At 47.5% G+C, this 25,744-nt stretch overlaps 1 protein-coding gene across 1 annotated transcript; it reads left to right on the forward strand.

Annotated features, from left to right (window-relative positions):
• Nucleotides 1-24,561, forward strand: GSTUM_00005128001 (uncharacterized protein; the record flags this gene model as incomplete). The annotated part of the gene is made up of 2 exons (XM_002837164.1): nt 1-96; nt 24,475-24,561. The coding sequence occupies 2 exons, from the start codon at nt 1-3 to the stop codon at nt 24,559-24,561; spliced, it is 183 nt and encodes a 60-aa protein (XP_002837210.1).
• Between the last annotated feature and the right edge of the window lie 1,183 nt (nt 24,562-25,744).

Here is a 25,744-nt window from a genome sequence, read left to right on the forward strand (position 1 = left end):
ATGGTAATATCTAGGCTTACAAGGCGTGTGATAAGGTGGTTCAGAGAGATAAGAGGTACTTTACTTGTACCGTCTCTAATGATTCCTCCTTGGATAGTTAGTTCTTGGCGACGGGGAATGATACTTCTCTTCTTCTGTTTCTTTCCTTAGTCTTACGATAGCACTAGGCCTCTACCTACATTACCGATAGTACAAGACCTCTGTCTTCTACGAGGAACACCTACCATAAGCTTTCTGTAACTCTTCTTCGTGAAGAGCTTTCCTTGGCATAATGATAACATTGCAATAAAGATAAAGATCGTAAAGGTGTTTCATATTTGTTAAAGTAATAAGTAGGAAAAGTACTTAGAATTCAATCTAATTTTATTTATACTAGTACAGCCAGCACTGGCATACGACCAGTCTCCCCCACACCCCATATAACAAACTATCTAAAATACACTACCGCGGACTACTCCACCTTGCAACCGCTCCACCCAAACATAAATCCAAAAATCACTACATCTGTGGGCTCACGGGCGCTCACAGCGCCTAGCGCTGCCCTGAATTAATGCGTCTTCCCACCTCACTACCCAGCCACCCTCTCAAACCCTCACCCTTATCCGCCTCCAATACAATTTGGCCCACATATTCCACAAAAGAAGCATACAGTCTATTCCAACATCCCTCCGTCCTCTTGTAGTGCAACTCAAGATTCAAGTAACCTTCTGCCAACACCAAACCACAGTAGGAGTAGCGTGGTTCCTTCAGCAACCGTTCACCTTAGCCCAATGCAAAACCACCAACGTCCGTATTGGCAGGTTCAGCTCATCCCACAGCAAATGCTGGGAACACCAAAATCGATCGTGACAAATCCGTAGACACTAGAGGCATTTTTTGAAGGGTTCCATGAAGGTGGTACATTTCTTTGTGGCTGTAGCGGCGATGCTGATACCACAGCAGGGACAAGCGCACCGTTGCTGGTCGGGTAAAAAGAACTATTTCTTCAGTAGTGTCACCTCACTTGGCAAAATGCAGCCGCTGCCATTGTGTCTCTTCTCACACCGGGTGCAGGTCATAGGGTCTCCTATCAATACTGTCTTCCCATCCCTTTCTATTATCAGTGTGCCGTCAAAGGGGTTACCTGCCACAACCAGCTTCCCATCTACCAGTCTAACATGGCGAGGGATTCCCAGACCCAGCCACCGATGATCCATCTACCAGCACTTCCATCTCGGGATTGCCAAAACCTTATACCGATCTTCATTAGCAGGGCGTCCTCTAGGATAGCGGGGGCACTCAGTCCAAGGGTGTTGGTCTTCCTTCCCATCAAAGCCATCATGGCCGACCATGCGCGTCCCACTACAGATCCTCATCAAAACATAGGAATCAATCCGGGGTAGGCCTTGGAGGTGTCGAGACACCTTCGGTTCTCCAGCATAATACTCGTACCTTTCCCCAACATGCCAAGTCCTCCGTTCCTCCTTATTGAGCTCCTGAGTCAGGGCCGTATGGCGAACCCCAAAGCTAACCCCTTCCCAAAGGAGGGGACGCAAGGAGCGCCCGATACCTGCCTTGGCCTTCAAGTTGACCATCTCGTTGCCATCAATGCCCATGTGACAGGGCACCCAACTGAAACTAACATGTGAGAATGTATTCAACAGGGGTACCATTACCTTCCACAACTCAGCCAAGTCGCCATCTGAAAACATGTTGTCAACCATGATGAGGGCTGGCACAGAGTTCAAGAACACATGAACTGGGCATCTCTTAGCTATGTCCTGTACATGCCGGAGGGTACACACAACAGCAAACAATTCGCATTCCACAATGCTCCAGGATGGGAGAACCGAGCACTTGTCAACACGGGTTCAGGCCCCTTTCTCAAACAATGCCCAGGCTACACTAGCCCCTTCCGAGCACTTTGACCTATCTGTGTATAAAACCACATCCGATGATGCACAGAGGTCTTTGTACAACACTCGGTGGCGTGCAGCCATCACTGCCTTGCCTTTTCTAATCGAAATTGTCAGGTGGTAGGTGAGCTCCTTATCTGAACTCTGTTGATGTGCCAGCATGCCTTCCTCCTTCCACTGTAGCCGTATTTCCCCGAACCATGGATGCTGGTCACAGTACCGGTAATTGATGAACCAAATATAACACCTCCATTGTAAGTATCTTCCCTGAATAGCAACAGGCAGTGTTCCGAACTCGGCTAGCAGTATGTTGATTGCCAACCTCATGGGCGTTCGGAATACTGATCAGTGGCAATCGTTAATGTGGATCTGAATCTGTTTCACATACCATGCGGGGTTGGTTACAAACTCAAGCCCACCATAGACAGTCGGAAGATAGGCTGCCTGCACCAAGTGGTAGGTCTCCCATGCCCCTAGTCCACCAACACTCCTAAACCATCTCCCCAACATCGAAATCCTTCTCCTAACCCCCAACCCTCTCTTCAACCAATACTTTACATGCGAGGAAAAATTAAGAAATACATTAAACCTATATCTGAGAACCCGTAAGTCCTCCAAAGGCAACACTATTTCTCCTAACAAATCTATTTCCCTCCATGCCTTATCTCCACACCCAATCCATTGAGTCTTGAGGGCACTGAATCCCATTCACCTAGCCCTGGCTATGTGGTCACAATCTGCAAATATTTCTCCCACATGATCGGGAGCTGCTTTGCAGGGCTCCACCGCTATCATAATGACCCCATCGTCGACGTATGAGACCACCAGCTAACGTACGCCGGGGGAGTATCGCATGCATGGCCTGAATATATCTGCCATGTACCCACCAAAAGGGAACAGAGAAAGTGGCGAGCCCTGAGGCACTCCTCCCTGACTGACATAGTAGGAGTGAGAGACGCATCAGTTAAAGCAAGACCGTACCGACCGACAGGAAGCCCATCGACGGATCCATTGGCAAAGGTATCTGGGGCACGTCCTGGCTACCAGAATGTCAGACAGGAGATTGATATCAATGTTATCAAACCCGCCTTCAACGTCCATTGACAAGATTAGTCTTTTGTAGCCCTCATTATGCCGTAAGAACTTAAAGACCACTGCCATGGTATCATGAACACCCCTCTTCCTTCGAGACCTGAATTGCATTTCTCTCAGATCTAGGCAGGCAGCTAGTCTCAACAAGACCACTCGCTCTGCAACCTTTGCCAGTGTTAGAAGGAGATGTATCATCTTTCACGATTTCACGACATCATACAGGGGTTTGTCCAGCTTGGGTATGAGTACCACCTCAGCCTTGTACCAGTCTTGAATATTGTGTCGTAACCTGCAATCTACCAGGCATCTCAATGTTGTCACATCACTTCGTTTTCAAAAATGTAGGAAAGGATAGCCAATATCGTCCTCACCTGGGCCTGTATTCGTAGGGGACCTGGAAAGGGCAATTTCCATTTCTTGAGCACCATCCATATCAATCTTGGAACACTCCCAAGGAGTGGGGTCAACAGGGGACAACTGCTGTACAATCAGGTCGCTAATGTCTGAATGTATAGCAGCATAGGACCTATTTGGTCGTGCCAGAGAGGGAAGGGTTCGCTTAGCTTCTAACTTCCGTGCCAACCTAAATATGTCGGGATCCTAGTTCTCGGCTATCTTTTCCCTGATATTCTCGAACCTAGCCCTTAGCAGGCATGCTCGGTACATACATCGGGCCAATTTGTAGTCCTCTATCTGCTCTTTCTCCATTTTAGAGTTTCCACGTAGCCAGGCCACATCCAACCTCATCCTGTCCAATTCCGGTGTCCACCACTCGCACTAGCCTCTGCTAACAGAGGCACCTGGGAGTGCATCCACCACTCGTCTCACCCCTTCCCATAACTTCCCATCTTCCACCTCTTACAGGGCGTTCCACCGCTTCCCAACCTTCTCCCATACTACCTTCTTCCAGGCTGGCTTCCGACACATGATGTTGTCAGGAAGGTTGACTATCAACTTAAGGGCTTGAGCACTGTGCTCGCAGCCAGCGGCGTCCAGATATCGGCGCCTGACATATGGTATTCTGTGTAGGCAAAGGTCAATTCTGGACACATCCCGAAAGGTAGGTACTGTTGGAGGGACCATGTTCATATTGCGTGTCGGGGCTGTGAACCACAGTTTCAGCCATTGTCTACCCATATTGTTGTCGTCTGCATTGGGGTCCCAATCTTGGTGTCTGGCATTGAAGTTACCAAATGCAATGTCTGATTTCCCGAGTTTGTCCAACCAGCCAACAAATTGGTCCTTAGTGTAACCGGGTTGGAAGTAAACCCCAGTAAGCACCCTCTTCACCCATTTTTCCCAAGAGCCAATGCTGGCACTACTCTCTCCATGCTTCGCCATCACAAATATCCCACAAACATGGGATCGAACAAATACATCAACACCCGACTTCTTAACAAAGGAAAACAAATTCCATCCATCAACATCTATAGGTACATGTAGCCCCTCCGGATCAACTGGTGGTTCAATAATAAAAAGAAAATCAACAAAAGAAAATAACTCAAATGCCAGCGCCTGATTCCGATAACACCTCACCACATTTAATGCCATTGTCGTAATAAGCATTAAAAGGGGGCCTCAACTGATCCACTCAGACCACAAGGGTCAGAGGTATAGGGGGCACCACTATCCTGGTCCCGAGTGGTCCAAAAGATATCTCCTCGGTAGGGCTTGGTGGTGGCTATGGTCTTTAAAATCCCACGCGCTGGGAAGGGGGAGGGGGCGGGATGTTCTGGTTCCTTAATCTTGGTCTTGTCTGACCTCTGAGAGGGGCCTTCATCTTCCTCGTCACTACTGACCTCAACCAGTCAGGGTGTTGAGGATCTTCTATGACTGTGGCATTGTCTCTGGGCCCTCCTCATCTGGCTTCCTTATTGTTCTGGTTTCTTGGTAGTCTCTGTCGCAGGGGCCACTCCTTGTTTTGAACTCGAGGACGATAGCAGTGGGGGCGATGATCTGACCCCTGGGCACTGTTCGTACCCTGTAAAATGGTCCATTCAGTCACAGAGCCAACATTGTCTCCTAGTGTGTCCACAGGCCTGGCCCACACCTCCTGTGCACCCAAGCTTGCTGTACATATGTTCCTGGGAGAAGTGTACTTCAAAATAAAACCGACAGCGGGGTGAGCAATCACATGTGGCTTCAAAGTGGGCAGTCGTCAGGCACTTACCGCAAACCTTTAGGGGTCTACGTTCTTCAAACACTCAGACGTTGTGGACTCCTCCCTTCAACCACATTTTTCCCTCGGCCAGCCTTTCCTTGATGGTATTGTTCTTTTCGACCACAAAGCAGATACCATACCTCGTAGTATTAGCCTGCCTCATGGCATGGATGGATCCTATAATATCTGGCCTGGACACAGTTACTACACCAGTGTTGGATTGCTCCAAATCAGTGCGTAGGCCATCAAAGGCTACGCTCCCAGTCTATCACTCTACCCTCCAGATTGATCCTCTTCCTGTATCAGCAAGCGGGACGCCAGAAACGAAAATGCTCACCTGCTCCAGGTTTCTCTGAAACTCGAACTCTGGGAGTGACCACTCTCTAGGTAGGTCAAGCTTTGCATTGTCGAGCCGGATACCTAGTTCAGTAACAGAATATCCTGCCAGGGTCAGGAAGATACAACCGATCTCGGGCTGGACATGCCTTGCACAGATGTATGGGGCATTGCCTCCGATTTTTCCTTGGTTTGAGAAGATCGTATTGATCTGATTCCTAATAACCTTGATTCCCACAGGTTCTGGTAGGGCTACCTCCTTGCAGGTGGCAAAGCGCATCGTGTTATGCCTCCTGCGGGTAATTGGGGTCGGTAACAATTGTGGTAGCGCTGGTACCGAGTTGAGCAGGTCAGGAGGTCCTTGCGGGACTCATTGGTACTCTTGTCACATTGGAGCTGTGGTTACCTTGACACTGGCCATGGCCACAGGCCCTGATTGAATCGGCCAAGCATCAGGTACCGCTACCGCTAGAGCCGGTTCCTGTCTGTCAGCATTTATTCCCTGAGTCTTGGCCGCGGTCGCCATCTTCTTCTTACCACCAGATTCTCTGGTAGCCTTTCTTCTCCTTCTGGCAGCACTACTCAGGCGTCTACCGCATCTCCTATCTCATTTTTCTCCTTCTTCTGCCCCATCCTCCTTTTTCCAGTGTACCGATTTATCTTCTCTCTCATGAGCCACACATAGAGTCACCCCTACTTCACTGGAGGAGCTCCTACCGCTGGACTGGTGGGAGGAGGCTCCTGATGTGGTGTAGGTGAAGGGTGCCTGCTCCTTCTGAGTGGCAGGAGGCTTGAGCACGTATGCCATCCATCTTACTACCTCCGTAAAGGAGGCTTTGGTAGCAGGAGCCGCCATGGCAGTCCTCTTTCCCTCAACCGGGGTATGGGGTGGTGTTGTTTCCAACAAACTAAATGGGGTATTGCCAGACCCTACTAAAGGGGATCGGTGGCCATGGGACAACTTACCTTGTAGGGTCACTATCTCTTCCCCTTACTTGCCAACAATATCTGTCAGCACCATCATCGCCCGTTCCAGCAGGTGTACCCAGCTGCAGTAATTCACTCCTCCCTCTATTCCTTCATTACCAAATGTGGCGCCATTGTTCATCCAAGCCCAGACATCATGTACAGTGTCGTCCTCAATCGACCCAGATTCCGAGGAGAGGAGGAGTTGTGTATTGCCAGAGTGGATGTCCTCCGGCCCTTCCAACATGGATCAAATTATACTACCTGACCGGGGCCCCAGAGAGGGAGTCCTACCTGCATCCAGCATCTTGCACACTCCTGCCATGATTGAGTTCGCCTGAGCCACAGCTGCATTGGCTTCCTCAGGTTGGGTATATGGAAGGTGAACCTCTAACGGTGACTGGGCATCGTGTAAAGCCTCCTGGGAGCTCGATAGCTGTCCTTCCTGCAATGTCTATTCTCTATCAAAGGCTGGCAGTGAGGATGCGATTGCCGGGGAGGGAGTGTGAGTGCTGTTACCCAGTCCAGTCGCTTCGGAGTTGTGCCCCTCTTCCAAATCCATGGGAGTGTCCTGAGCCAACACCTCAGAGGTAGGTAGAATGTCTTCGGTTCCCAGCGGAGATGGGGAATGTGTTATAGCCTCAATGGTCGACAGGAGACTCACAGATAGGAGAATGGTCAGGCATCTGTGATGCACGTCAAGGGGCAGGCCAGACAGGGCAGGAATGATCTGTTTCTTTTGGCCTTCATCAACATTGATGGCCCTTAAAAATTGTGGTCCTACAACTTGAGCAGCTGATCGTTTAGCAGGAGACGTCGACCGCACATGCTGTCGCGATCCAGTAGCAGAAGGGTTGTAGTCTTCATCTTCTGGGTCATCTAATCTGAACTTCGGGGTCTCGCACAGAGCCCTTTCTCCAGATGACATTCAGACCAGAAAGGAAGGAGTTGATGAGCTAGTCGTACATACAGGGGCCTGGCAGAGGAAACTGGGCATCTTGCTTTGGATGGCCCTAGCGAGGGGAGGGGTAGCAAACCAAGAACCTACCTCAACTGTAGCAGCAGCCGAGTCACTTTTGGTTGGCAGTATGGAGGATTCAGGCACAACGGCTTGAGAATCTTTGGGTGGGGAGGGTGCGGGGGCTGGAGAGTATTCTGAGCCGTGGTTGGAGTTGAACCGAACGAAGAGCCCTGTGGTAGTGTCCTTGTCCATGCCACATGTGTCTGAACAGCCTCTCCCGATTAGGAAACCATTCACCAAACTTCCACTTCTTTCATCTTGGCAACAGTTGCGTCAGCCACCGTCTGCCAAACCACATCGTCAAACTGTGGGTTTACCACATTCTGACACCCATGATAGTGGCGAAACTGTAGGAAATTAAAGTTTCCTTTGGGTGTGATATATGACTGTGTCACTGTGGGAATAAGGCCATGGTTGGCCTGAGTAGGAGGTGCAAGAGGGAAGGCCACACGGGCTATCTTGAGCGAGGGGGACGGGTTGGAGTCGAACTGCACAGGAGACGACATCCTCAAAGGGGGCGGAGAATCTGTGGATCAGGAGGCTGTCGAAAACTCCATCCTCACCCAAACTATACTCAGTGATTACTAGGACTAGGCTACAGATATCTCACAACGAAGTATCTTCTAAGTGAGCACAACTACTTCTACCTGACCGCCCGAAACAAAAAAGTACAAACAAGTAACAGCAGATGAAGTATTTATGGCGAGCGAAATAACGTAAAGTATTGGTATGCTCACTTCTGACATGGAGTGCAAGAAGTAGGAAAAGTACGGAGAAGTCAATCTAATTTTATTTAAACTCGTACCGCCAACACTGGCATACAACGAGCCCCCATGGGCACAGGGATACCACTAACTGGTATACCACTAATCCTAAGCTAACTAAGTCTACGGCCCCGCACCTGCCATCCCCAAGTCAGGCCCACATGAAGACTAATTACAAGACTATCAAACAACCCAGCACCCGCTGCAGTTCAAGTCAGTAGCCCCTCTAGTATGAAGCCAACCAGCACCAAGCATAGCTGAAGCAGAGCAAAAGACTAACCTAACCAGATTCCTCATGAAACAAAATATAAAATCAGTACCGCTCGATCTTAAACACCGTCCCGCAAAACCTCCACCACAGTAAAAAACCAACAAAACCAAAACAAATATAAACTACAGGCGACACAATGGCAGAGAGGAGGTGACCAACATGTCCACCTCTTAGATCCGCATGCCAGGCTGTCGACCCTATGAACCCACTTTGCCAAGTGCCTCCAAAGAGCATAATGGTGAGGAGGACCTGTACCCGCTGCCTGTCCCCAAAAACACAAAACTCATAAATAAAGGAAATACATAGAGGTGGTGACAGACCAAAATGGTCAGTGGGGCCTATCTCCCACCCTTGATGGCTTGCCTCCGCCAGCCATGCCCATTGCCAAACCAAAGAAACTAAACAAACTTCAACAATACCCAGCACGCAGAACCCAAACAAGTCCAACCAGGTGGTCTCAACTGACTATCCACACAGGTGGCCATCAGCCAACTGGTCCATCGGGGAGCCTTACAGCACTCAGCAGCTTTGCCCAACAGCCCTAGCCAGCTGGAAACACTTAATTAGACCTCACCCAACCTGATGCAGGCCCGACCGGTGCTCACAGGTGCCTCTCCTCCCCCAATTAGCCCCCCCCAAGCCCCACACACCAGATGCCAGAGAGCCCATCCAGCCCCCCCAGCCCCTCAGACAGATCAACCAGGCAATAGCCACGGGACAGCGTATACCCAGCCCCGCCAGGCAGCAATTAGTCTTGGCCACATGAACAGAGCCTCAACCCTCAGCACCATATAGCCAAGGGGGGCCCACCAGCCACAGCCGGGAGCCACAAAGGAGGCAACAGTAACACTCCAAAGAACCAGTACCTGCCACACCATCCAACCCAGCCAGACTGAAATCCAACCGAGTCGGGAAAGAGTAAGCAGAGCCATCGAAAGCCAGCCCCACATGTCCGGCAACAGCCATGGACCGAACGACGGACAAGAGGCATCCCCAACTGACGTGACAAGAAGCAGGAGGGCGAACGACTAGAAGCAGACAACCAGAATGAAGGCCCCACTTGCAATGGGTGGGGCTGCCAACCACAGACCACAACCGAACTACACAAACGCACAGACAATGCGAGTGTCTGGCAGCCAATCGTCCCATACCACCCCAGATAGTAATGAAAAACCACACCAGGGGGTAAGATTTCTCAGGGTCAAAACCATTCCCGCCATAGTGAGGAGGAGACACCTGGCTGAACCACCGTATATGCTGCAAGGACAAAAAATCCAAGAGAATAGTAATAAACAACATCGCAGGATTCCAACCGTAGAAACATATAGTAACGAGGAGGGGGGGGGCAAGCGAGGCCCCATTCCCACGGGATTGATGCGGCTGGTACGACAAGTTGATACTTGCGAAAGTCATCAGTCTAACCCAAGGGTGTTTTCTATCGCGAGAACTAAGGACTCCGTTAAAATCCAACAAAAGACAGGAGCTGGCCCAAAGAAGGGCACGGATGATCCCCCCAAACACAATGTTCAATTCCCCCAATCCAATGAGAAACCTGGGAGTAGACAATAGACAGGAAGCTGGAGACGTTTTACCACAAGGGGCTCGTATGGGATCGTGATAAAGTACTCGAAGTACTAGTATCGTGAGATAACCAACCCAACAAAACGAGACGTAAACAAGTTATCCACCATGCAACACCTAACAGACCTCAACACCAAAGACCCCCGGAACTACTGAGCGAACTCAGAGATCTCCCCTAGAATCCAAGACATCAAAGCACACCATCAGTGCGAGAGAATCGCTTGTGGTGAAGCGACAGAAAGGACGAGGAAATGTACTTAGAAATGAATCTAATTTTATTTAAACTCATACCGCCAATACTGGCATACGATGAGCCCCTACTGGCACAGGGATACTGCTAACCGGCATACCACTAATCCTAAGCTAACTAAGTCTACAGTCCCACACCGGCCATCCCCGAGTCATGCCTGCACAAGAACTAATTACAAAACGATCAAACAACCCAGCGCCCATCCCAGTCTAAGTCTGTAGCCCCTCTAGTATGAAGCCAACCAGCACCAAGCGTAGCTGAAGCAGAGCAAAAGACCAACCCAACCAGGTTCCTCGTCCAACAAAAATATAAATTCACTACTGTCTGGTCTGAATACCATCCCGTAACACCTCCACTACAATAGAAAACCAACAAAACCAAAACAAATATAAACTACTGGCGACACAATGGCAGAGAGGAGGTGACCAACATGTCCACCTCTTGCATCTGCATGCCAGGCCGTCGACCCTATGAACCCGCTTTGCCAAGTGCCTCCGAAGAGGGTAATGGTGAGGAGGACCTGTACCAGCTGCCTATTCCCCAAAACAAACTCATAAACAAAATAAGTACATAGAGATGGTGACAGAGCTGAACGGCCAGTGGGGCCTATCTCCCACCTTTGGTGCCTTGCCCCCACCTGGCATGCCCGTTGCCAAACCAAACAAACCAAACAAACCGCAGAAAGCCCAGCACGCAAGGCCCAAACAAGTCCAACTAGGTGGTCGCAACCCACTATCTGCACAGGTTGCCATCAGCCAACTGGTCCATCTGGGAGCATTACAGCACTCAGCAGCTTCACCCAACAGCCCAAGCCAGACTGGAAACACTTAATTAGACCTCACCCAACCTGACACAGGCCCGACCGGTGCTTGCAGGTGCCTCTCTCCACCCAATCAGCCCCCCCCAAGCCCCACCCACCAGACTCCACAGAGCCCATCCAGCCCCTCCAGCCGCGCAGACAGATCAACCATCCGACACGCACAGGACAGTGTATACCCAGCCACACCAGGCAGCCATTAGTCTTGGCCACACGAACAGAGCCCCAACACTCAGCACTATATAGCCAAGTGTTAGGAATACCGAGATCCGATACCTAGGAACCACCCTAGGTAGGGTAACCTCTCCCAAAATCGAAATCTCAGTTCTCCAACACCCCCCTCCGGCCCCCTTACGGGGCCTGCGCGTCATCATACATATCGATCTAAGTTGCGTCCTGTGAGTATTATACCACAGAATCCAAGGTGTTAAAATAACACCGTATACGTCGCCGCTCTCCGTCCGACCGGATCCTGTTCGCAAAATATATAAGAGGGGGCCTTCGGCTAGGTCTGGGAAGTATAAAGGAGTGAATCCGTCAACTACCCAGAAGGTTACTAGGCTTCAAGAACGAGATATCTTCGGCATAGGCCGTAGGTAACGGGACGTTGTAGCGCAAAAAGATGATGATGAATAGTAAAGGATCTTAATGAAAGACCAATACATTCACATCTACCCTACGATAACCAGAAGAATCTGGAACTCCTGAGAATACTACCATCGAACCCAATGAAGTTCGAGGAGTGTTACAACTAGGTTCTGGTACATACTGCAACTGAAAGGGTGACTCCCAAACCGGTAATAGTAACCAGAATCCTATTACCCACGGCAACTAAGGGTTACCGACCGAGGGATTATCTACCAATTCTATGGAAAGGCTTCCTGCAGGCAAGTAGGAAGTCCTCCAGAAAAGACCTATTGGTTGGGTATGGAGTTATGAAGAGTTGAAGTTAGATGACCTAGAAAGTCGGTAATAACAACTATCTTCGCAGATGCAACCCGCAGACGAAACTGATCATTTCGGCGACAAGGGAGACGATTGGAGCCAACACAGTTCGACTTGAGAATTAGGCCATTTGTCTAAAAAGACTCTCACCATCGCATAATTACTATTGGAAAAAGTATGACTTCCAAATAGTCATATTATAATTATCAAAGAGGGTGTGATGATTTTCAGGGTCTCCAGGTGTTCGCACCTGGGAAGAAAACCCGACGTTGCGAGTTATATTGGAAAAAGGTACATGGTTGTATGTTAGTCAGATGTAGTCTGCGAACACTCCGACGCGGAATATAAATATCGAAGTACCTCCCAAGCTTTAGACATTATCAAGCAACGGAGAAGAGACCTTAACAATATAATATTGTTCTTACGATTTTACTTTACTTTACCCTACTTTACTTCGCTCTTAGTAGTCATAAACGAAACGAGTGAAGTCCGAGCCTTCCTAGAGAATCTCCGTCTATAAAAACGAATCTCGATCGGCCTAGACAACTCTGAAGTCTATCAGGTTGTCTCCGCCTAACACCAAGGGGGGCCTACCAGGAACAGCCAGGAGCCACAAAGGAGGCAGCACCAACACCTGAAGGCCTCAACATCTGCCAAACCATGCAACCCAGCCGAACCGAAGTCCAACCGAGTTGGGAAAGAGTAAGCAGAGCAAGACGAAGCCAGCCCCACAGGTACGGCAACAGGCTTGGACCAAACGACGGGCAAGAGGCATCTCCAACTGACATAACAAGAAGGGTGAGGGTGAACGAACAGAAGCAGACAAACAGAAGGTAGGCCCCACTTGTAATGGGTGAAGCTGACAACCACAGACCACATCCGAACCACCCAGATGCACAGACAACGCGAGTATCTCGCAGCCAATCCTCCCACACCACCCCAGGTAGCAACAATAACCACACCAGGGGGCAAGAGTTTTTAGGGTCAAAGCCATCTCCACAAATGCGAGGAGGAGATACCTGACTGAATTATGGATAAATGCCGCAAGGTCAAAAACTCTAAGGGAATGGCGATAAACAACATCGTAGGATTCCGACCTTAGAAACTAAAAGGTGACGAAGAGGGGCTGGGTGGGTACTGCCCTGCCACCTGAGGAATGATGCGGCCAGTACGACGAGTTGAGACTGGGGAAGGTTATTAGTCTAACCCAAGGGCATTTTGTATCGCGAGAACTAAGGACTCCGTTAAAACCCAACAAAAGACATGAGCTGGCCCAAAGAACGACACGGATGATCCCCCCAAACATAAGGTTGAATCACCCTAATCAAACACGTAAACTGCGAGTAGACGATAGGCAGGAAGCCGTAGACGCTTTACCGAAAGAGACTCGTATGCGACTTTGACGAAGTGCTCGAAGTGCCAGTATCGTGAGAAACCATCAGGCAAAGAAACGAGAAGCAAACAAGTAGTCTGCCACGCAACACCTAACAGACCTGATCACCAAAGACTCCAGCAACTACTGAGTGGACTCAGATATATCTCCCAGAATCCAAGGCATCAAGGCCCATCATGATGGCGAAAGAAACACTATGGGCGAAGCGATGGCAAGGACGAGGAAAAGTACTTAGAACAAAGCATGAAGAACCTATCCTCCTTAGCTGCATTGGCCTCCTTATATAGTATTCTTCCCGCCCGTAGTCATGCGATCTAAACTGGTTACATGTGCCAAACCAAATCATAACAAACTATTCATGTGACCAAGATAGTGACATGCTCAAAACCCATGACCTCATAGCGAGGTCATGTGCAAAAACTCATAAACCAATCATAACACAATAAACAAATCATATGACTCGACTCAGTCATATGAGTGAAACCCATGACCTCATAATGAGGTTATGTGCAAAATATAAATCATATGTGCAAGGCATACCTGTATGGCACACTCACAAGGCATACTTGACAGGTGCAAGTCCCATGACTCATATTTGAGCCATGTGCGAAAGCATCACCAATCCCACACATAATAACTCATATGACTTGAATAAGTCATATGTGTGAGACAATAACATACCTGTGACTCATAACCATGTGTCATATGAAAACCTTTTTCTCGCCAAGCCACATTCGTGACATTAGCTCCTCTCCCCCTAAGCCTGAGTCCTATTAGGTTCTTGCCTCCAGCTTCACTTGTTCCCGTCCTGCCGAGTACATGGACCTCTGAAGCCAATTGAACTTGTCATCTGCTTTCCTCCATCTTACCCTTACTGTTTCCAAGGTGAGGTTCGCCATCTCAATGGTGTGCCTCAGAACATCGATCAGCTATCGTAGCTCTGTGATCGTTTTGTCGTTTGCCACAATTGTAGCTTCTCCCTGACCAAGTTATTCTCGGAGTCCTAGGATTTGCCTGTCTAGGCTCCGGGCGTCTGGTTCCGTTTCCATCGATGAACCTTGTGCTCCCCTCTCCCTGGGCCTCATCCTCGAGGCCCTAGCTCTCTGCCATACCGTGGCGTCTTTTCCTTCCAACTCTTTCTTTGTCCCGTCCTTCTGCGGATAGTATCCTACAGTGATTTTCTTCATCCTGTACATCTTGCATGTATTGTTGAAGCACTGTTTCTAGTGCTTTAAGGCATGGTCCGGGGGTGGACCGAACTTTTTGTATTCTTTCAGGAACCATCCCGAGCCTTCCTTGTCCCTGTAGTATGTAGGACATCCATCATCATAGCATACCGTCCATGACATGATGTTATGATATGCTTGTTTTTGCCTTTCCCTGAGTTCTTCATCGGTTGGCGCTATGAATTAATATTAGTGGCTGGTTGGTGTGGTTTAGTGGAGGCTATCGCCACAGCCCTCATGTTATTGCAAGAGCCTGGGAGCCTTTCCCTTATCTTTATCTTGGTTGAATGTGATCGTTACCTGGGCTGGGCTTGCCTGGGTATCACTGGTGGAAGGTTGAAATGGCATCTTATACATGTTAGAAGTTGTGTGTGAAGTGCCAAGTTTTATTGTCTTCAGGCGAATATCCCATCCACTGGGCTCGGTATTGCAGGTGAGCATGGAAGAAGCAAGAATTGAATATTTTGTCGAGCTCGTATTCTGGTTCTCCATCAAGTTCGATCGGAGGAGGAGGTATAATTGTTTGGGAGGGAAACTTGTTGTTTAATTTGAGGAGTGAGATGTAGAATAGGTTATGTATTCGCATCGAGGGTGAAAGGTCAAGTTTATAAGCTCGGCTGCCCACCGTTTCCTGTATCCTGAATGGTCCGATGTTCTTGTAGTCCAATTTCTTTGTTGGTCGCATCGTATGGAAATTGCATGATATTAGCCATACTATATCTTCCAGTTGTATGTTTGGATCCTGTCTTGGGTGCTTATCGTATTGTTCTTTCTGTTGTTGTTGTGCTTGACTCATTTCGTATTGTAATATTTCATGTAGTTTTCCCATATCTGTTTTGTTCGGTAATATATCATTAATCGCATGATATGTGGTCAGACTTTATAGATGTTGTCCATAATTCACGAAGAAGGGTGTCGTGCTAAACGTTTCTTGCTTTCCCTTGTTGTATACATATTCGGCAATTGATAGTAGTTGTACTAGTCGTCTTGTGGGTAATTGATGTAGGCCCATGAATATTGTTCGAGTATCACGTTTACCCATTCGGTTGGTCCATCTGTTTGCGGATGAAATGCAGTGCTTAGCCTGTTTTGTATCCCCATTTCTCCAGTTACTTTCTTCCATAGTCCTGATGTGAATAGTATTTCTCACTTGGTAATGATATTCTTTGGCAGGCCGTGAAGTCGGAGGACTTCTCGGAAAAATGTTTGTATAAAATCTCTCATGTCGATATCTTTTCTGACTGGAATGAAATGACTGATTTTGGTCAGATGATTCACAACGACCAGGATGCTATCACAATTTTCCACTGCCAGTAGGTCCGTGATGAAATCTACAGTAATTGTTTCCCATGGTCGTTCGGGAACTTCGTTGGATTTCAGTTATCCATATGGTGCATATTTGTCCATTTTCGTTCTTTGGCATATGTTACAGCTTTTGACATATCATTCGACATCTTTGCATAGTCCTGGCCAATAGAATGACCTTGTGATGAATTCTATGGTTTTAGCCGTTCCTCAATGTCCTGCCATTTGGACATCATGGTGTTGTCATATGATGTCTGTCCTTATCTCTTCTTTTTCAGGAATCTCTTGTTTTCCGTCGTACCACATATTTCCATTCTCCTATTGGTATAAACTCAGAGAAATTCCCCTCATCTCCTTTTTTCCTTTCTTTAATGCTTCTCTTATTGCCTGAATTGTTTTGTCTCTTTCGTTTGCCTTCTCAATTTCCCTTGCCACTGTTGATGTGAATTGGATACCCTCCATTGCCTCGAAGTAGGTTTTTGGTAATAGTGTTTGTGTTTTTTGTTTGATTCTTTCATCATCTTTTGTTTGTGGTTTGTCACTTGCAATCCGTGTGGGAGCATGTGGCTTTCTGCTCTCTTTGCCTGTTTGGTATTCAATTTTGAAGTTGTATTTACTGAGGTATTCCATCCACCTTATCTCGCGGTCGTTCAGTTCTTTTGTAGTCATGAACGGGACCAGATTCTTATAGTCGCTTAGAACTTGGACTGGATGGTTGTTGTTCAGAACCTATCTCCTCCATTCCTTTAATGCTTGAACTAGTGCTAATCATTCTTTGTTCGCAATATGGTAGTTACACTATACGGGGGTCATTGTTTTGGATCTGTAAGACACTGGCCTCCATTTTCTGTCTTCACATTGTTGCAATACTATGCCTGCACATACATATTTTGAGGCATCCATTTCAATCATTGTCCTTTGGTTTTGGTTGAAATGAACCAATATTGGTGCTGATGTTAGATGCGTTTGTATTGCATCATATGCTTTCCATTCCGTTTCTCCCCATTCCCATTTCTTTTCTTTCTTTGTTTGGTTATAGAGTGGTTTTGCAAGCCTGCTAAATCTCTCTATAAACCTTCGATAAAAGTTGTTGAATCCCATAAAGCATTGGACATCTGTTTTGTTGTTTAGTTTGGCCCAATCCCATATTACTGTGTTTTGACTGGATTGACATTGATGCCGCTTTGATTGATGATAAATCCAAGGTATTTCCTTTCTTGTTTATGGAATTCGCCTTTTGTTGGTTTGATCTTCATTCTTGATCCTTGTATTACGGCCCTGATATTGCCGATATCATTCTGGTGTTCTTACATGTTTTCCGAGTAGATGGGTACATCATTCACATATACGATACAACCTATATCGAGGTACCTATTCAGTACCTGGTTGCTCCATCTTTCAAATAAAGCCAGTGCATTGGTTAGCCCGAAAGACATAACCAAGTATTCAAACATTCCGTATCTTGAGGTGAATGTAGTCTTCTATTCGTCTCCTGCCTTGATGCGTATATTGTGGTATGCATCCTTGATATCAAGTTTGGTGAAGTATTTTGCTGACTGTAGTCTATCCTGTGCCTCGCCAATTAAGAGTAGTGGATATCAATCTTTCTTGGTAACCGAATTGAGGGCTTTGTAGTCTACACAGAGTCTTATTTTCCAAACTTTCTTTTTAACGAATAGTATTAGGGATCATCCTGATGCGAAAGAGTCCCTGGTCCATCCTCATTTTAAGTTTTACTCAATGTACTTCCTAAGATCTTCGAGCTCCGCTTCTCCTAGTGGGTATAACCTCTGTTAGAGAATCTCTTTTGTTTTTCCCGTTTTCTCTTCTTTGTCCAGCTCAATGTCGTGATCGATTCCTGGTCTTCGAGGAGGTAGCTCCGTCGCTTCCTCTTCTTGGAATAGGTTCATGAATTGATGATATTCCTTTGTAATCAATTCTTTGCATCCCTTTTTGCTTTGGCATTTCTTGTCTTGAATTGCTAGTTCCATGCTAATGTTGATTTTTGCAAGGACCGCTTTTTCGTCTTCATATGTCCATTTGAGAATTCCTGTTGTATCTCCTCTTCGATAGTACCATCCAGAGGCTTGTACTGTGATTTCTTTGATCTCAATTCTTTTTATTGTATTGGATTTGTTTTGGTCAGTGCTTCCAAATACCTTGTCTTCTCTTGTGGTTTCTTCCAGTTGATCTACTTCAGGCAGATCCTCTTTGTTGATTTTTTCGATGATCCACGCTGTGATTTGATCAGCTTTTTGGACTTCGTAGTCCTCTTGAGCCAGGTTGACCAAGACCACTTTGATTTCACCTGTATAGTTGGCTTCGATCACTCAAGCCATGGTCATGAGTCGATGTTTGACCTGTAGACCACTGTGAGGTACTCTCTGTCCATAGGTGCCTTCTGGTAGTCCGATGGCTATTCCTGTCGCTATTATTGTCTGCTCATTGGCAGGTATCTTGATTTCTTTGTTGGCATACAGGTCGTGTCCTGCTGCCCCTTTGGAACCCTTGATAGGGACTTTTGCCCCTAGGTCCAGTTTTTGTATCCGGACTCTCTTATCTTGTCACATCTTGGCGAACTTTGCATGCAAAGTTTCTTCTTCCGCTTTTCGTACCACAGTCGAGTAGACCACAGGTGAACTGTTGAGACATCGTGTTGCACATACTTCGCTTGTAAAGGTCATCTTGTTCTTGTTCCAATTAATTCTCGGTTTATGTTTTCGCAATGATGACATCTCGAGGACCATCTCATAGTTTTTGAGATCTGCTACCTGAAAGGTTACCATTTCCCTATAGCTGTCGATGTCTATAGGTACTGTTGCCATATGGGTTATAGAACCCATTGTGCCTGGCTTTCCATCTGCTAGGTAGACTTGTCTCGCTTTCTTCGCTTCTTTGGTGTAGAGGCCAAATTTGTCACAGATTTCCTTGTTAATAAAATCTTCGGTAGCCCCGCAGTCGCGCATTACATATATTGTTATTTCTTCATCTTTTTCATTATATATCTTCCTCTTAATTATCACATGACATCCATCTTCTTCTCCCCTTTGCTTGTGTATTGCCGCGTAGTAGTTCTCTAACTTGATGGATTTTTCAGGTCCATATCCTGGGTCTCCCAGACCACCGTTTACTGGAGACCCTCGATGTTTTCCACATGTATATTTTCCGCGATTATTTCGCGAATGTTGCTGCTCTTTTGAGCTTAGAAGCGATTATTTCCAGCAGCTCTGGTCCCTTGGTCTCCTCTGTTGGGTCAGCTTCTGCATTCTCGTATCCGATGTCCTACTTTTCCGCACCTTAAGCAGAGTTTTCCATTCATCGTTCTAGCATATTCTTCTTTAGACAGGTTTAGAGCCGGTCCTGCCCTTGATTAGTCTAATTCCATTGGCTCACCTGGTAGTAATACTCGACTTTCCCTTCGAGCTGCTTGTGGTTTGAAAGTTCCATCCACGTTCCTGGATGATTGGGCCAACCTGTGTGCTATTGTGTTTTCTGAGTTGTTTCGAAACATATTTAGCTTGCTTTCCTGATCGATGGCCCATCTTGCAAATTATTCTGCTGTGGTGTAATGCAAGTCAGAGATTCCGCTTGATTCTCAGAGTCTTTCAGTTCAGTTTCTCAGGAAGATGATGTAAAGGGTAGCATCATCAAACTCTGCCTCTTATTCCAATAGTCGGCATTCGTTCCAGTATGCCGCAAAAGTTTGTTTTTCTTGTTGGAGTTTTTCCAGCTTTCGTCTTACTGTTTCTTTGGTATTCGAATCCCCAAATTGTCTGAAGAGTGTCGCCTTGAACTCCTCGTACATGACCCATTCCCTCTGCTTCCCTCCATGTTAGAAGGGCATCATATATTACCCCGTGAGTCCTCTTAATAGGAATTGCACATGTGGAATTTTGATGTCATCGTGGTGTTCTCCATATCTCTTAACAGCAAAATACCCTTCGCATTGTGCCAGGAATATTTCTTGCTTGTCTTCGGCTCCTTCGTATATGTCGGGTTCTTTTACTTTCAGTCATTGGATGTTTCCTTGTCTTGTGTTTTGTGTTGCTATTAGAAATATCTGAAACTGATTGTCAGTCATTCCAAGTATGCTTGTGCCTGGTGTGGGAGCGGCCGGGGCCGGTGCCCCAAGTACTGCTAATCGTGACCTTCTCTCGGGTTGTGGAGTTCCTGCAGGAGAGCTATCAACTGGTGATCCTTTTTCTAGGGTTACTGCGCTTGCTGCCCTCAAGGGCTTTGCTGAGACATGATCTAGGGCATCGCTGAATCCACGCAGGTTAAGGTTTTGATCGTCGATATAGATATCTCCTTCTCTGTCTGGGTTGAAGGATGGCGTTTTATATCCTTTGGCATCGCACTAGGTGATGGATGGTAATGTAACGATCCCTTCTTGAATAGTTAGATCTTGGCGACGGGGAACGATAATTCTCATCTTCTGTTTCTTTCCATAGTCTTACCATAGGACTAGGCCTCTGCCTACATTACCAATTGTACAAGACCTCTGTCTTCTACCGGGAATGCATATCATAAGCTTTCTCTAACTCTTTTTCGTGAAGGGCTTTCCTTGGCGTAACGATAACGTTGCAATAAAGGTAAAGATCGTCATGGTGTTTTATATTTATTAAAGTAAGAAGTAGGAAAAGTACTTAGAATTCAATCTAATTTTATTTAAACTCGTACCACCAATACGGGAATACGACGAGCCCCAGGGCTGGGCCCCCAGGGTGTCACATCCTGGATACCACTAACTACAGACTAACTAAACCTCCAACCCCGTACCTCAAACATGCCCACGCCATGCCCCAACACGAACACTAAATACAAAGTCATCCAAGGTAAAGAAAAATCCTCCTCAGCCCAGCCTACCCGCCAGCCAAGTTACTCGTACAAAATACAAAACTCAGCTACTGTCACCTAAATATAACTCTGTGATATCCTCCTCCACAGTAGAAACCCGCCGAAGTGCCCCCACTCAATGATTCCGGGACACCCTGCTGCCTGCTCTGACACCCATCCCCAGTTCCATCCAAAAGGAACACCCAATACCTAAGCGTGTAGACCCAAGGGAAAGCCAACTTACAGGGCAAGGGCTCTCTAGCCAAGGAGGTACGAACCGTCATAGAGAATGAGGGAGGTACCACACGGGCAGCACAGCCCAAAAACCTCGATGGAAGCAGCCAGGACGATATAGTCTCCAAGCCGTCGGCACTTGACTGAACATGTTCAGGTATTCAACTCCTCCTCCAACTCCTCAGGTCACTCCGCAGGCGGCGCAACTGGGGTGGACTCAGTAGTAGCCGGTTTGCGGTAGTGTAACGGCGAAGGCAATGACCCTTCCGAGTCAGGGACAAGTGGCACAGGTGATGTCTGGTCTTGGTTACCCGGCGCTTCTTGTTTCTCTTCCTCTTCCCACCTCCGGGTGCAGGTCTAGTAACAGGAGTGGACGGGCCACCCTGATCACCACCCACCATGACAGAGAGGACGACACTAAAGGCATTACCCCGACCAGCCACGGGCTCAGTCACAGAGGACTCAGATACCTTCCTCACTGAAGGGGGTTATATCACCGCAACTGGTACCACCACACCAGGATTCACCTTACCCACACGAGGAGCGAGCACCTCAAGCGGACCTGACAAATCAGGAACCTGTCCATCCACACCACCATTTACAACTAAAGCTGTAGGAGGGGCCGGGATAACCAGCGGCTCAATATTCCCACAAGGGAGCTCCTCCACTGGACCCTGAGAATTCTCTGGGTCTAGCCCACCTCCCCCAACCGAGACCACTATAGTAACCAAAGTGACCAAGGGGACAGGCGAAGTGGAGATAACTGTAGGAGCTTCAGCCACCAGAATCATGATCAAACCGTGAACCGTATCAGGTTCAGAGGCCAGGGCAGCCGACAAGGTAGATATCGCTTTCTCAGCATGATGAAATCGCCAAGAAACGATGGAGGTGTGATGCCAAAGGCGAGAGACTTCGGCCTCTAGGGCGAGGTTCTTCTCGATGGCACGAGACAGAACTACCGATGAACGTAGAGTGGACATGGCGGAGGGGACAAAAGCAAGCTTAGCCATTGCGACCGGGAGGAGGCGACCATAGTGAACAACTGAAAGAATAAACAGAAGAAAGAAAGGACTTCCAGCAAATATAGGAGGTATAACAACGAAGCCCCTGAAAGGTGTTCAAAGTTAAAGACTTGAAGCGTATCGTGAGATAGAAATCAAGGGCTCTGATTGGATCGACACTGAGCCTTCACGTCTGACACAGGGTTAAAGAAGGAGGAAAACTACTTAGAAGTCAATGTAATTTTATTTAAACTCGTACCGCCAACACTGGCATACAACGAGCCCCAGGGCCGAGCACCCAGGTTGTCGCATCCCAGATACCACTAACTACGAACCAACTAAACTTCCAGCCCCATACCTCAAACATGCCCACGCCATGTCCAAATACGAACACTTAGTACAAAACCATTACCGGTAAAGAAAATCCTCCTGAGCCCAGCCTACCCGCCAGCCAAGTTATCCGTACAAAATACAAAAGTTCCACTACCACCACCTAAATCTGACCCCGCAATAACCCTCTCCTAAGTAGAGATCCTCCCGAATGCCCCCACTCAATGATCTCGGGACATCCCCGCCAACCGTCAGGCACGCTCCCCCCATCCCAAACAAAAGAAACACCCGAAAAGCCCAAGCATGTAAACCCAAAAGGAAAGCCAACTTACAGGGTGAGAGCTCCATAGCTGAGGGGGTACGAACCATCGTAGAGAATCAGGGTGGTACCACATCGGTAGCGCAGTCCAAAAACCTCGACAGAAGCAGCCAGGACGAGATAGTCTCCAAGCTGCCGGCACTTGACCGAACATGCTCAGGTATTCAACTCCTCTTCTAACTCCCCAGCCCGCTCCGCAGGTGGCGAAACAGCGAAGGCGATGACCCTTGCAAGTCAGGAACATGTGGTACAGGTGTCGTATGGTCTTGCTTGACCCGGCGCTTCTTGTTTCTCTTATACTTCCCACCCCCGGGCGCAGGTCGAACAACAGGAGTGGACGGGCCACTGTCATTACCACCCACCACCACAGGAGGGACGCCACTGGAGGCGCTTCCCCGACTAGCCCTGAGCTCAGCCACAGAAAACTCAGGCACCTTCCCCCCCAAAGGGGGTGATACCACTGTAGCTGGTGTCAACACACCAGGATCCATCCCACCCACACCAGGAGAAAGTGCCTCCTCCAATCCTGACGAATCAGGAACAGGACCACCCATACCACCATCCACAACAGTAGCTGCAGGCGGGGCAGGGATAACCGCCGGCGTAACATTCTCCCAAGGGAGCTCCTCCGCCTGACTCTGAGAATTCCCAGGGTCTATCCCACCCCCCCCAACCGAGATCACCATAGTAACAGAAGCGACCGAGGAAACAGGCGAAGAGGGGATAACGGTAGGAGCTTCAGCCGCCAAAATCATAACCAAACCACGACCAGTATCGTGTTCAGAGGCCAGGGCGGCCGACAAGGTAGATATCGCTTTCTCAGCACAATGAAATCGCAGAGAAAGGATGGAAGTGTGATGCTAAAGGTGAGAGACTTTGGCCTCTAGGGCGAGGTTCTTCTTCATGGCACGAGATAGAACTACCAATGAACGTAGAGCGGATATGACGGAGGGGACGAAAGCATGCTTAGCCATTGCGACTGTGAGGAGGTGACAATAGTGAACAACTGAAAGAATAAGCAGAAGGAAGAAAGGACTTCCAGTAAACATAGGAGGAGGTATAACAACGAAGCCCCTGAAAGGTGTTCAAAGTTAAAGACTTGTAGCGTATCGTGAGATAGAAATCAAGGGCTCTGATTGGATCGACACTGAGCCTTCACATCTGACACGGGGTGAAAGAAAGAGGAAAAGTACTTAGAACAAAGCGTGAAGAACCTATTCTCGTCCGCCGCATCGGCCTTCTTATATTCTGTTCTTCCCGCCCATAGTTATCTGACCCAAACTGGTCACATGTGCGAAACCAAATCATAACAAACTAGTCATGTGACCAAGATGGTCACATGCTCAATACCCATAACTTCATAGCGAGGTCACGTGCAAAAACTCAAAAACCAATCAAAACGCAATAAACAAGTCATACGACTCGACTGCGTCATATGTGTGAAACCCACGACCTCATAATGAGGTGATGTGCGAAACATAAATCTTATGTGCAAGGCATACCCACAAGGCACACTCACAAGGTATCCTTATTAGGCGCACGTTCCATGACTCATATTTGAGCCATATGTGAAAGTATCCCAAATCCCACACATAACAAATCATATGACTTGAATGAGTCATATGTGTGAAACAATAACATATCTGTGACTCATAACCATGTGTCACGTGAAAGCCTTTACCTCGCTAAGCCACATTCGTGACACTGTCCTTCATCAGGACCTCCTTCGAGAAGAGATTCCTACTGCTGATTACTTTATTTCTGAGACCGATCAACTGGTTAATGATATCCTTGATCCTTTGGGGTTATTGGAAATAATAATTCGGATCTTAACCACATCTTCATCAATTTCACTCCCATTTCCCCCTTCGGTTAGGAGGAGATTGAGCCTGCTCTTAGTAGGTCCACAGAATGTTTCACAAGATGGCTTTGAAGACTGCATGTCACTTGTACTGAGATACATATCAACTATACCGACCCTCAGAGCGGCCTCACATACCACCTTTGTGTCATAATCCAGAATGTGTCTGCATGTGGCATTCTTGTTGAGATGTACACAGAGCGAAAGACTAACATGGAGCAATCGGTATTACAGAGCATTGGTGCCAAGTCTGGATCAATGCATCTCTATGCCGTCAACACCTCACAACCTGCCAAGGAATGGTTGCAGTCCTCGAGGCATAAAGTGCATCTTATGAGAACACAATATGGGTTTGATCTTTTCCAGCTATCAGACAGGCTTTCCATCAGAGCTAGTTGAAGTCCACCAAGATGGTCTCCTCATTCACAGAGAGGATCCTACCACTTACGGAGTACTTAGAGTATAGTGAGTTGGTATTAGAAGAGAATGGTTGTCTCACCGAGGTCTAACAGGAGCTGGTAACTAACACTCATGGCACAGTTGATTGGGTATTAACTGCGAGGACCCCTGAGTACCTTTGCAGATCCAAGTTCATCATTATTGCCAACGACATCACCTTCAGAGTCATATCTTTCTGCTCTGCCTAAGATAAACTTCTCAACAAGTGTACAGAATTTGCACAAATGCATGACATCCCGACAATTTACTTATCAGCCAATTCATGTGCAAGAATTGGTATGGCACTTATATTATTCTATACTGGCAACTTCGAAACTTTTGAAAGTCATGAAGTTATAATCAAAGAGCCTCACTTGGTAGATGCCTAGCCGAGATCCATAATCCATGGATTCATCGCTTCACTTAAATGATGACAACTTGTGCAATTATAGCTCAAGAGTGCATGCGAATCTATGGGAAGCGGAAAAACTCACTGGATTCTTGTCTGGCTAATGACTTTGTACGTGAAAGAACCAGAATTCTTGGGGCATGTACACACACTGTTATCTCTATATCCTTCTCGTGTTGTCCCCATTTCTCTTCTTCTCCTAACCATCTCTTAATCCGCATTCTACTATCATCCTCTTACTTTTTTCTCAACTAAGTCTAATTAATGCATCCTGTGGTCCAATAAATGCTCCG

The sequence above is a fragment of the Tuber melanosporum genome (assembly GCF_000151645.1).
Source record: "Tuber melanosporum whole genome shotgun sequence assembly, scaffold_18, strain Mel28".
Taxonomy (NCBI): Eukaryota; Fungi; Ascomycota; class Pezizomycetes; order Pezizales; family Tuberaceae; genus Tuber; species Tuber melanosporum.